We start from the raw sequence: 13,898 nt of genomic DNA on the forward strand, positions 1-13,898 counted from the left end.
GTACTCGGCAGCAGACGACCCTCCTTGACCCTCTATCTTATCAATAGTGAGCTCACACTGTATATACTGTTGTAACTGACAAGATGCCCCTTATCTATGTATTATGTACCTGCAAATTATCTACAACCCCAGCCATTATTATGTAACCTTCTATCTAAGACTCCCAACATGCTTTTGTATTTATGTAACTGTGATAACCTTGCATTTCATCATTGACCCCTGCGTAGGTTGTGACTATGTCTTGCATGTACCATACTTGTGCTATTCTCCTTTAATAAAACGAGTTTAAAAAAAATAAAAATAAACTAGACAAATATAATCTAAGGGTACTTCCACACTAGCGTTTTTCTTTTCCGGCATAGAGTTCTGTCACAGGGGCTCAATACCGGAAAATAACTGATCAGGCATATCCCCATGCATTTTGAATGGAGAGCAATCCTTTCAGGATGGCTTCAGTTCAGCATGCTACGGTTTTATCTCCGGTGAAAAAAACTGAAGACTTGCCTGAATGTATTAGTGCCAGAATACCAGAATGCCGGATCTGTCCTTCCGGTCTGCGCATGCAAAAAAAAGGTGAAAAAAATAAATGCCGGATCCGGTTTCCGGATGACAGAAAGACGGATACGGCATTTCAATGCATTCTGATCAGGATCCTGATCAGTCTTACAAATGCCATCAGTTGGCATACGTTTTGACGGATCCGGCAGGCAGTTCCAGCGACGGAACTGCCTGACAGATTCCTCTGCCGCAAGTGTGAAAGTAGCCTAAAGATAAAGCTATCATGTTCTCTACTTGTTACAGTGAAGAGTTTATGTCAAATCATTAAGAAGCGTCTTCCTGTACTGAGTTATGACAAGAATTGGTCCAAGTTCACAAAGAGCGACATTAAATGTGTGGCACGTCGGGCGCCTACGCTGGGAAATATGCTGAGCCCTAGTCTATACGTTGAAACTCCCAAAATACAACTGACTTGGCTGACTAGCGGAGGAAAGTGTAAGTGTGGGCAGGGTAGATGCATTTGTTGCAGCCACATGAAAGTGGGAAGAACCTTTGAATCGACGGCAAATGGCAAGAAATTTGAGATTAAAACACTAGTGTAACACTAAATTTGCCGTGTATTTAATTACATGCGAGGTCTGTTCACTTCAATATGTAGGCTGCCCAACAACTGAGATCAACATTAGAATAAGAAAACATCTCTCAGACATACCCCATTTAAGACACGGAACGTCTCTGCTGCCAGTCTGCACTTTTTTCAGCCCTGACTACACAAGGCATAGAAAGGGTTAGGGCTGTTTCACACGAGCGGATGCCGTGCGTGACATCCGCTCCGTGTATGACAGCCAAGACCCGATGCAGACTGCAGAGGCACGGAGTATTAACATGACTGATAATGCTCCGTGCCTCTCTGTGACCTCTTTACTACGAAATCACGGTGAGATAAAGTTGTCACCGTGATTTCGTAGTAAAGAGGTCACAGAGAGGCACGGAGCATTATCAGTCATGTTAATACTCCGTGCCTCTGCAGTCTGCATCGGGTCTTGGCTGTCATACACGGAGCGGATGTCACGCACGGCATCCGCTTATGTGAAACAGCCCTTACAGCTACCCTGCGAGGTGGCGATCATCAGAGGAGGCTCCTCAATAGAGAAGCTTTCTGGATGTTCCAGTACGTGTTTTCCCACAGGTTTAAACAAAAGACACGACTTGATCTTGCAGTACAAGTGACAACATGTTTGCAGCTGAGCATTGCATTATTAGAGATTTTTTGATTTTATTAGATTGCGAAAGTTTTTAAAAGAATATCATGTGTTCCGATTTTATTAGGTAGTTTCTGATCATGTGACACCTAAACCATTATGGATTGGTGCAAGAGGAGTATATAGGAAACTGCTTGATATTTGTTATTTATGTCATAATTAAGGACCGAAACATGAGGGTCCGAAACGCGGAGATTGTCTCTTGCGTATGAGGACTGGAAAGTTTTTACCGCATCATAAAGTATTTCCTGTAGAGCTGGATTTTCTCATTGATTTTTACAGATAAACCACTGACCTGAATGGACACCGTGCAATGCTTACTTTCCCCTGTGGTGGCGCTACAGGGGAATTGAACACTTAGCTGGATTTTCCGCTCAGATTATAACCGATTGCTGGGATTCTCAGCCGGGAGGTCAGGTTGTGATCAGTTTATTGTCCAGGGACCCTTCTAAGATTCAGGGATTTCCAAAGTGGAGAACCCCTTTAAGAACTGGACTATTGAAAAGCTGAGTGATACACGAATCCTATACACATCTTATGTCAGCACTAGGTATATGCCCCCTGTAGTTCAGCTGGTGTATTGCACATAATACAGAAGGTAAATTTAGATCACTTACCTCTACGCAGCTTCTTTTTATCTGAGAAAATGCCTAAATTATGAGCCAGAGACTGCGCCAAAGTGATAGCCATGACATCCGTCCTCCCAAACTAAGAAGAGAAGAAGAAGAAGAGGAAGTTGTATTTAGGACCATCACTCGCCCCCTCTAGTACCTCCATCAATATCTGATCGGCGGGGGCAAGGCCAGGGCACTCGGGCAAGCACTGCTTCCTTTCCATGCTGTAGACCCACTCCTGGTTTTGGCTCACAATCACCAAAGAAAATCACTGATCAAACACTGACTGTGTGAACGCAGCCTAAGACCTCGTTCACATCTCCAGCAGCAGATCCAACAGTTCCTATTATCCGTAGAGGTGTCCAGCCACTGTCCGGCATAAATGCTGGGTTTCAGCAACAGATTTTGGTCCGGAATCAGCTTGCGGCAGATATGAACGCTGGCTTAGTAGGGCATGCTTGTGGCTACTGTAGCATTGTCCCACTCACTTGCAGCACAGTATACCATTCCTGGGGACAATGACATGAACGGAGCTGAGCTTGGATACTACACACAACCACGTCTACTGCTGTTTTGAAAAAAAAGCGGACCGTGCTTTTCTAATTCGTGGACCAGATAAAATCTGAATTCTGATTGGTTGCTGTAGTCAACATGGCTATTTATTCTCTTAGGGGCCGTTCAAACTGTGTTTTTTTTTCCAGCCGGCGGTCGCACGGTTTCTGCCTCCTATTCTTTTCAATGGGAGGCAAAGCTGAAGATCTCAGAGAGGTCGTTTAAAGCTGCAACTGTGTTGTGTCCTTTCGTGATCTTCAGCGCCGCCCACCATTAAAAAAAAAAATGGGAGGCAGGAACGACGCAGCTGCCATCCAAATTTTGGGGCGGTGTCAGCGACAAAATCCCACTATTAAAAATGAGTGTGTGAATTGCCCGCCGGCGCATGCACACTGCATGTAGCAATGCCTGGGCTGGATGACGCAAGGGGCTTATTACACGGCGAGCCAAGCAAGAGGCTGGGGAGAAGTAATGTGAGAAAGCACAGCGGCCTGGGCACCTACAGCCCAAACGCCACCCCTGGGCACTTGCGAGCCCTCATTTGCATATGAATAAAACTGCGTTTTTGCTGATGGTTAATGTCAGAACAAAGGTACCAGTTCCCTTGTGAGCTGAGAAATTATCACCAATGATCTAAGCTGAGAAATTAATGGGATCGCCACACTAGTTGCAAGACATCCAACACTGCTGAATATCTTGCAACTGGTGCAACAATCCCATCCACTGCTATGGGATCACCGCTACTCAGCAAACCTGGCCACGACGGCTGTCGCCGTGTAGCCCGAGCCTAGCTGACTTATTCTACATGGGAACGGTTATAAGGAGCCCAAACTGCACGTACATAGACAAGCTTGTGTATTCAGGAAGCTGCAGGTGGTGCTGGGACTTCCTGCTCTGAGAGAGGCAGAAAAAGCTGCTTTTATGTTTTTGAGCACAGAGCTGTTCACATAGCTGCGGCAGAGAACACAGTAAGGCCTCATGCACACGGCCGAGCCCGTATTGCGGTCCACAAACAGCAGTTCGGCAATATATGGTCACCGGCCGCGTGAACCCCGCATCACAGATGCGGACCCATTCAATTGAATGGGTACGCAATCCGTAAGGTCCGGTGCGGAATAGAGGCGCGAAACCCCACGCAAGCAGTCAAATGCCTACCTCATTTACCCCGCCTCCTTTTTGCAAAGAACAGACTCCACCAATGTAGGCTGCACCACTTCTGCTGCTTTCAAACTGGCTCCCCCTTGATGAAGATACAGAATTTATATGAAAAGCTTCCAAATGCCACAGAGAAAGAAAAAAAACACTGCAGGGACGAAAGACCCATCGAACACGAATGCACAAAGCAAGACAAAAGCAGAAGCTATGACTGCTAGATGTAATGCACACTGCATGTACAGTCATCTCTATTTAAATCAGAAGGGTATAGCTAGACCGTCCGTCCGGCGGTGCATGTGCAGTCATCTCTATTTAAATCAGAAGGGTATAGCTAGACCGTCCGTCCGGCGGTGCATGTGCAGTCATCTCTATTTAAATCAGAAGGGTATAGCTAGACCGTCCGTCCGGCGGTGCATGTGCAGTCATCTCTATTTAAATCAGAAGGGTATAGCTAGACCGTCCGTCCGGCGGTGCATGTGCACTGGGTGCACCGAGGAGGAACCAACGCGCAGGCGCGCTGAGAGGAGGACGCTCGCTCGGCCACTCCTTCCTCAGTGCGCCTGCGCCGGGTGTAGATGTGACGTCATCAGCGCAGGTGCATTGAGGAAGGAGCGGCCGAGCGAGCGTCCTCCTCTCAGTGCGCCTGCGCCGACTGAATACCGGTACGGCGAAGGCTCGAGATTTTGAACGCAAACAGGGCCAGCCAGAAGACGAGAGCGATCGCTGGCCCTGTCAATCAACAGGAGGAAGGGGCGTTTTTTTTAAAGCAGGATGCGGCTGCTACCAGCAAGTAACCGCCCTTCTTGCTGGTAGAGAGGTTATTTACATATTATAAAAGTCAGTTTTTTTAAGAAACTAGTGAACGAAAAAGGCTAAGAGCACTATATATTGAAAAATCGCTGTATAAGGATTTTAAGTAGCCAAAAAACAAATAATGGTGACAGAAGCCCTTTAAAGAGGTTGGCCCATCTCATACATTGGGGGCATACCGCTAAGATATGCCCCCAATGTCTGATCAGTACGGGTCCCACCTCCGGGACCAGCACCTATCTTTAGAACAGAGCCCGCAAAGTGAAGGAGGGTGCACCACGCATGCGCATCTGCTCTCCATTCATTTCTATGGGAGTGCTGAAGATTGCCGAGCAGCGCACTTGGCTATTTTTGGAAGTCCCATCAAAATGATTGGGAAGCGCACTGCGCAAGCGCAGCCACCGCTCCATTCACTTCTATGGGGATGATGGAAATAGCCGATCCAATGTTTGGCCATTTTCAGCACTCTCATAGAAATGAATGGAGGGAGGGCAGACGCGCATGCATAGTGCTCCATTCTAAAGATAGGTAAGGGTCTCATAGGCGGAATCTGCACCTATCAAACATTGGGGGGCATATCCTAGCAATATGCCCCCAATATATGAGATGGGCAAGCCCCTTTAAGGAGCAGCGTGCAGTAATTTAAAGCGGCTTGCAAACCATTTCCACAAACAACAAGTTACGTACGAAAAGAGGTGGACAACGTCACTTTTGTCTTTGATAAAATCCTTCCTGTATTTCATAAACTCCTTCAGCGTCTTTAGAGGATTTTCATAAATGCTGAATTTATTGTCGTTCGCCCACGTTTCCATAGCGACTAGCACTATTCTTGTGTTCAGCTGTTCCTTATAGATCTGAGAGAGAGAGAAATCAGCATGTCAGAGAGGTGCAAATGCATAGTGCACTGCGGCAAAGGATACGCCCATTGATCAATGGCTCATATTTCGGATACGACCAAACGGGGTGGATTTTACGCAAGCAGACTTCACCCTGTGCATTGCAATTCAAATCCGCACCGCAGGTCGGTTTACTGATTTGTAAGGTTTTTTATTGCAGTGTATGGATGATACTTCTTAAAATCTCATCCATGTTGCCAGTACTGTAAAACACTGCAGATGTGCAATATGTCTGTCCCATGTGGACCCTCACTATTGCAAAATTTGCAAGAAAATTTGGTGTATATTTGACGCACCCCATTTTAGACATATTTAAAGGGGCTGTGCACCTTTGGGGGGGGGGGGTTTGCCTTCTGAGTAGACCCGCGAAGGGAAGCCTACTTACCTGCTTTCCGGGACTGGCTCCCGTCTCCTTTGCACCCCGGCCTTGGATGCTCCCTTGATGTAAACTTCCTGTTTGACGCTACTGCAGCCAATCACTGGCCGCAGCAGTGACCTGCTTACCTTGGATCATGACAAATGGTCACGTGACACAAGGGGAGCAGGACACCGCTACGGCCAGCGGCGCTAAACGGGAAGTTTACATACGGGAGCCCAGTGGAGCAGCCAAGGAATGAAGGTGCCCCCCAAAGTTGCAAAACTCCTTTAAGAATAAAGTAAGCACAAAAGAATAATCCACTGGGCCTCTTCCTCTGAAGGGTGTGACAGTGGTAAAGGGAATGGTTTAGCAGGAAAGGGTGCATGGCTTAAAGGGGTTTTCTAAGACTTTACTACTGATGAGGTCATCAGTATCTGATCGGTGGGGGTCCGACACCCACTGATCAGCAGTTTGAGAAGACACCGGCGTTCGCAGTAGTGCGGCAGCCTTTCTTACAGCACCATACATTGTATAGCGACTGTACTTGGTATCGCAGCTCAGCCCCATTCACATTGGACAGATGAACGTGATGTCACATGGCCTAGGCTAAGTTGCAAGAAGGTCACAGCACTACTGCAAGTGCCGGCGCCTTCTAGACTGAGGCACTGTGATCAGCATTACACTGTCTACATTTTAGATAGTATTAGTAAATGCCCCCCCCCCCCCTATGTGTTGTCACTGATAAAGCTATTGAAGATCGTGGAAAATGTCAAATCATTATTCCAGTAAGTCTGTTCTTATGTCAAGTCTAAGGGATCATCTAGGATGGCTGGCGACCGCTAATACTTCCACCGCTTGCAGGTTGGTCATCAAGACTCCTGAATGGCATATCGGCCTGCAGTAGGTTTGCAGGGGGAGTGCAGAGTCCATAGAGATCATTAACATCGGCACCACCTGCTGGCTGAAATATGCATGACACTATAGTTTAGGATTCTTTGCATTACCGGTATAAGCCAGGAGAGTGCCCCAGCTGGTTTAGGAAATCTTATAAAGCCAGGATGTGAAAGTTAGCTCTCCTCCTAGAGAAATAAAGCTGTGGTGTCATATAGTGGAGGTGGCTGCCTCAGAGCCAATCCAGACCTTTTCACAGGTCTTGCAACGTAACCGACAGCCTTCTGCAAAAGGAAAACAGGACCCATGTGCAGACAGCTGATTCGGGGTTCGTGCCTCTTATCAGTACAGCTCAAGACCAACATGAAAAGTCTCTCCCCTAACCAACCAAGAACCATGCACTGTACTCATGAGGGGCGAGAACCCCAAAACAGGTGTCTGCAATGGTCTCAAGTCTGTGACCGTCAGGACATGGTGGGAGCTGTGGTTCCAGTCGAGGTGTCACAGAGTGTAGAGCATTTCCCTGTAATAAGAGAGCAGATCATGGCTGAATTATTACATGACACCCGGTAGTATATAACTGTACTTACTAAATCCGCCATGTTCACTACAGATTTGGCATAACTGTTTGTCTGTCCGACAGATAAACGATGCTTCTTATACTGTAAGGAAACAGAAACTATACTATAAATGATATTATAATATACATGATAGATAGATGGATAGATATTAGATAGATAGATATGAGATAGATAGATAGATAGATATGATATAGATAATAGATAGATAGATATTAGATCTATCTTTATCACCAATGCAACGTTTCAGTCCTCTTACTGGGACTTTTCTCAAGCAATACGATAGATAGATTTGTGATAGATATGATATACAGTAGATATCCAAACATTCTAAAATAGAGGCAGCACTCCAAATTGTGTGAAAAGGGTGGTGGACCAGCTTTATTCACTAATGCATAAGGCTACATTCACACCTGCATTCGGTGCAGATCCGGCTTGTATCTGCACAGACGGATCCGCACCGATAATGCAAACGCTTGTATCCGTTCAGAACGGAATCCGTTTGAATTATTCTTTTTTAAAAAAAGTCTAAGTCAAAACGGATCCGTCCTGACTTACACTGAAAGTCAACGGGGGACGGATCCGTTTTCAATTGCACCATATTGTGTCAGTGAAAAACGGATCCGTCCCCATTGACTTACATTGTGTGTCAGAATGGATCTGTTTGCTTCCGCTTCGTCAGGCTGCAAGCAGCGTTTTGGTGTCCACCTCCAGAGCGGAATGGAGGCAGAACGGAGCCAGACTTATGCATTGGGGCTGAACTGATCCGTTTTGGGCCGTTTGTGAGAGCCCTGAAACTGATCTCACAAGCGGACCCAGAACGCCAGTGTGAAAGTAGCCTAAAGCAGCTCCACCACCCTTTTCACACAGTTTGGAGAGCTGCCTCTATTTTTGAATGTTTGGATATCTAGTGGATCCTGCTCCTGGATTCCTGAAGGATTGCATCCATTTATTCTGTTGACAAGTGCTGATGTTTTCTCTGCTAAATTGTAGACAGACAGACAAACAGATAGCTAGATAGATAGATGATATGATATAGATAGATAGATAGATAGATAATAGATAGATAGATAGATAGATAGATGATATGATATGAGATAGATAGATAGATAGATAGATAGATAGATAGATAATAGATAGATAGATAGATGATATGAGATAGATAGATAGATAATAGATAGATAGATGATATGAGATAGATAGATAGATAGATAATAGATAGATAGATGATATGAGATAGATAGATAGATAGATAGATAATAGATAGATAGATGATATGAGATAGATAGATAGATAATAGATAGATAGATGATATGAGATAGATAGATAGATAGATAGATAATAGATAGATAATAGATAGATTCTGTAATTATTATACCATTAGGTGATCATTAACAATCATTAGTTCCACATATTTCGTCTCATCCTTGACATTATTTGATACCCACTGAACCTGGAAATACAATGAAGACATGATATCAGCGCTGTGCACATCACCGGACGTCCTCTGCAGGCAGGGATAGGCTGTGTCTTCTAAAGCCAAACGGTGCTGGGGAAGATTTATCAAACCCGGCGAGCTCCTCTGGAAATACATGGGTTAGTCTAATTGGCTGCTATGGGCCACTATGCGAGTTTTACTTCTGCAGCAGAAATCAGGCATTTCCGCTGCGTAATCCAGATGTAAAACACTATGGATAGCCTCCCAGCGTAAAAACACAGCCATGTGCACAAGGTCACGGCTTTTACTCCCTCGGATCCCAAATCCACTTGAGTAGTAGCAAGTTACTTATTTGAAGCGCCTTCATTCTCAGGATTGCTGGTGTCCCAGCTGAACGTGATGGCATGTCCATATAATAATAATTTACATGATGGCAATGCCTCTTTATGGAATATTAATGGTAACCTGATGGAATATTCCTGTTCTCTGTACTGGAAATTGCCCATTGGACCGCGTCACTCACATTTCTCTTTTTCCTCCGAGGTCCTGACGTCTGACTCAGCTTTACAGATGTCTCATTCAGCGACCAGAATTCTAAATGCAACAGAAATGGAGAGTAAATGTAAGTAAAACGTTCACAATTCATTAAGATGTCCAAGCAATTACTGCCTTACAATTACATGAAGGTCACCCATAACCTGAAACACGTCATAAGCTAACTGCTATATCTGGAACATAAAGTTACTCTTTACAGAGCATTAAGAACGTTTTCAGGCCCGTTCACTTTTTTCACATTTTGTCCCCCCCCCCCCCCCCCCATCATTCTGCACTCAATCCCCCATAATGAGAAAGTGAAAACGGAATGTGTGAAATCTTTGCTAATTTATTAAAGAAGAAAAACTAAAATCTTGCATTGACATAAGTCTTCAGATCTTTTACTCAGGACTTAGTTGAAGCCCCTTTGGCAGACATTACAGCCTCCAGTCTTCATAGAGATGATGACACAAGGTTTCAACACCTGGATTTGGGGATTTTCTGCCATTCTTCTTTTTTGCAGATCATCTCAAGCTTCTGTCAGGTTAGATGGGGATTTCAGAGGACAGCCATTATCAGGTCTCTCCAGAGATGTTCAGTCTCCTTTCCCAGCCACTGGAAAACACCCCCCGCAGCATGACGCTACCACCACCATGCTTCACTGTAGGGATGATATTGGACAGGTGATGGGCAGGGCCTGGTTTCCTCCAGACATGACGCTTAGAATTTAGGCCAAAAAGTTCATGCTTGGTTTCTTCAGACCAGAGAATCTTGTTTCTCACAGTCTGAGAGTCCTCTACGTGCTTTTTCGTAAACTTTCACGTGTCCTTTACTTAGTAAAGGCTTCTTTCTGGTCACACTGCCATAAAGCCCAGATTGGTGGAGGCTGCAGTGATGGTTGACCTTCTGGAAGTTTCTCCTATGAGCACACAGGATCTTTAGAGCTCAGCCAGAGTGACCATTGGGCTCTTGGTCACCTCTCCCCCGATTACTTAGTTTGGTGGGGCGGCCAGCTCTAAGAAGAGTCCTAGTTGTTCCAAACCTCTTCCATTTAAGAATTATGGAGGCCACTGTGCTGTTGGGAACCTTCAGTGCAACATGTATTTTTTGTCCCCTTCTCCAGATCTGTGCCTCCACACAATCCTGTCTCTGAGCGCTACAGGCAGTTCTTTCCTCCTCATGACTTGGTTTTTGCTCTCATATACATTGTCAGCTGTGAGATCTTATATAGACAGGGCCGTGTCTTTCCAAATCACGTCCAATCAGCTGAATTTACCACAGGTGACTCCAATCAAGGTGTAGAAACATCTCAAAGAGGATCAAGAAAAATGGAAGGTCCCCAGAGCTAAATTTCAAGTGGCATAGCAAAGGGTCTGAATACTTATGTCTATGCAAAAGTTTAGTTGAGTGCAAATTGATGGTGGAAAACTAGATTTTTTTTTTTATTTTAACACAAAAAATTGAAAGGGACTTACGACTTTCTGAATGCACTATATATATATATATATATTATATATATTGTAGGAAAGTCCCCGGGATAATAATGGACGGACGATACGTGCCACCAGAGGTCCTGGCCTCGGTGGAGTAAGAACCCGATCATTGCGGTTACAGCGGCGGATGCTGCTGGCGCAGCGTGTCCGGGCCAGTTCTTACTGGGAACAGGTAAAGAGCAGGGTGGGTGCCTGTTCCCCACGGCCAGCCCAGGTTTTTGGTGGAGCTGGGCCTTTGAAGAACCCAGCCTGCTGAAGATGGGAGGTGGGGTGTGTCTTGCTGTGCTGGAGGTTTTGACAGACAGAGTCGGTGCTGGTCAAGGAGACACTGGGCGCAAACTGAAGGATAGCCCTGGAACCTGTGGTGCCACTAGCCACAGGGTCTCCGGCCTGAGGGAGACAAAGGCAAGAAGTCTAGAAGGCTGCAGGACCGGTGTGATCCATACAGAAACAAGTTTAATCAAACCTGCTGTTTGTTTGCTATGGAAGGACTTTTTGTTCTATGCTCTATGTGGATACGCCCCTGTGTGGTCTGCACATTGCCTGTTATGCCTTTGGTGTGAATAAAGTCACGGTGTATCACAAAGACTGTCTGTGATTGCCTCAATACTGCCGCTGCTACCGTAGCCTACCACGAGCACACACCCACTATATATATATATATATATATATATATATATATATATAATGGCCTATAAGATGCACCTTTGGTTATAAATAAAGTAAAAAATTATAATAATTTGTATCAATTATTCCAAGCATTATCCTTGTGCGGAATGCTGATTCTTACATCCTTCTGTCTCTCGTATTTCTATTGGTTTGGAGGTGATTTGGTAGCTGTGGTAGGGAGGGTTCCAGTTATGTAGTAGTATAGTAGGATGGGGGGGATTTGAAGTGGTTCTTATGTAAAGTGATGAATAGGGTTATTCTCTTAGTGCAGGCATGTCCAAACTGCGGCCCTCCAGCTGTTGCAAAACTACAACTCCCAGCATGCCTGGATAGCTTACAGCTATTAGGGCATGCTGGGAGTTGTAGTTTTGCAACAGCTGGAGGACCGCAGTTTGGACATGCCTGTCTTAGTGAAAGTAGAAGTATGGTAGCCATGTTTAGGGATGTGATGAATAGTTTTATTCTTCTGTTAGAACATGAGCAGGCATAGTTATTCCAATTTAGGGCTGAAATTATTAATAGGAAGGGGGTGTGCTGGGACTGTTATATCGGGAGTGTTACAATCATTTGTCTATTACTTCAGGATGGAGTGGTACGTTGTATATTCTAATGAAATATGAGGTCTTGTCATTTGAATAACTAGACTGATACTAATTATTCTTATTTTACTTAATTTATAAACAAAGGTGCGCCTTATAAGCCAAAAATAATGTATATCTCTCTCTCTAGACAGCGGAGAAGGAAATTTAGGGGGGGGTGTTCACACACCATATGTATCTCTGGGGCTATATGTGAGGGGTTAACAAGTGCAAACTGCAATGCAGCCCGGGAGATGCAGGTGCTTGACTGTCTCATGTGAGCTGCTACCCACCCACAGAAAGGAAAGAAAGAAAATCTCCAGATATGTGAGAAAAACAGGTTTAAAAAGAGTTTTAAATTCGTGGCATAAAAAGTAATCACATGAAAAGTCCCGTAAAACTTACCAGACGGCAACTCGTCGAGAGGAAATTCAAGCACTTTCGATTTGTAAACAGAATGTAATTGATAATCATCCTATAGGATAAAAAAAAAAAATGAAAAACTGAATCATTATATAATGTCTAATAGCAAATACTAATACCTGTTGCACATTTGGCATCCGTTTGATCCATTTCCATCTAAGATCCGGTTTTTTTTTTTAAACGGAAAAAAAGTTCTGGACGGAGACGGAGGTGCAACGGCTGCAATGATGACATTCAGTGTTGCGTGTGAGCAAAAAGTCCGATGATAAGCGGCTGCCCTGACAGAAGAGGCAGCAGGGCTAGTGCCGCTGGGTCAAAGAGGAGTCAACGCCCTGATCCATGCGTCAAACCTTAGGAAAACTGGAGCGGCAGGAGGAGTAACATCCCAGGCAAATGTGACAACTGCAAGTGAGAGGAGACCCCAATCTAAGGGCTCATTCACATGGTCTATTTCAGAGCCAATTAAAGTCTATGGGGGCTATTCACATGGCTGTTTTTTTTAACGGCCAGTGAACAGCGGCCGTCAAAAATTAGGACAGCCGGACAGAACCCATTGAAATCAATAGTGTAGTTTAGACATGAGTCCACCTGTCTAACAGCTGTTAAAAACAGGTAGACTGTGTAAAAGAAAAGGGGTTAAAATAAAATAAAAAAATACTCACCTCACCCCTTGCACTCGAGGAAACACTTGCTCCGCACTGGAGGTAGCAGGACCTGACGCTCCCAGCGTTGTGATGTCACATGACGTCAGGTCCTGTTGGCTCCGGTGCAGAGCAAGTACTGCCTCCAGTGCAAGGGGTGAGGTTTTTTGTTTTTCTTTTCATTGTTGGGAGGGAAGGTGTGGCAGAGGGTTCAGCACTATAATTACCGAGGGCACAATGGGGGTAAATTATATATACTGAGGGCACTAGAAGGACATTCTTTATACTGGAGGCACTAGGGAGGCCATTCTTTATACTACTTAGGGGCACTACAGGGGCTATTGGATGTCTAGGGGGCACTAAGGGGGCTTTATCTTTATTAAAGGTAGTGCAGGGGTAGGGATTTAAAAAAAGCCAATGAAATTCATCCGTTTTTAATGGCTGTTAAAAAACATTTTCAAACGGCCATTAAAGGGGTATTCCCATCTGAGACAATATGGCTAGGATA

General features: G+C 44.9%; 1 protein-coding gene across 1 annotated transcript in view; it reads right to left on the bottom strand.

Annotated features, from left to right (window-relative positions):
- ADAM22 (ADAM metallopeptidase domain 22) overlaps window positions 1-13,898 on the bottom strand; it is a 253,471-nt gene that overhangs the window by 81,231 nt on the left and 158,342 nt on the right. The window contains 7 exon segments of the mRNA XM_044292767.1: window positions 2,378-2,468; window positions 4,082-4,166; window positions 5,579-5,745; window positions 7,627-7,698; window positions 8,993-9,067; window positions 9,576-9,646; window positions 12,732-12,801. Coding sequence (XP_044148702.1) covers window positions 2,378-2,468; window positions 4,082-4,166; window positions 5,579-5,745; window positions 7,627-7,698; window positions 8,993-9,067; window positions 9,576-9,646; window positions 12,732-12,801 — 631 coding nt within the window.

This window comes from Bufo gargarizans, chromosome 5 (assembly GCF_014858855.1).
Source record: "Bufo gargarizans isolate SCDJY-AF-19 chromosome 5, ASM1485885v1, whole genome shotgun sequence".
NCBI classification, from domain to species: domain Eukaryota; kingdom Metazoa; phylum Chordata; class Amphibia; order Anura; family Bufonidae; genus Bufo; species Bufo gargarizans.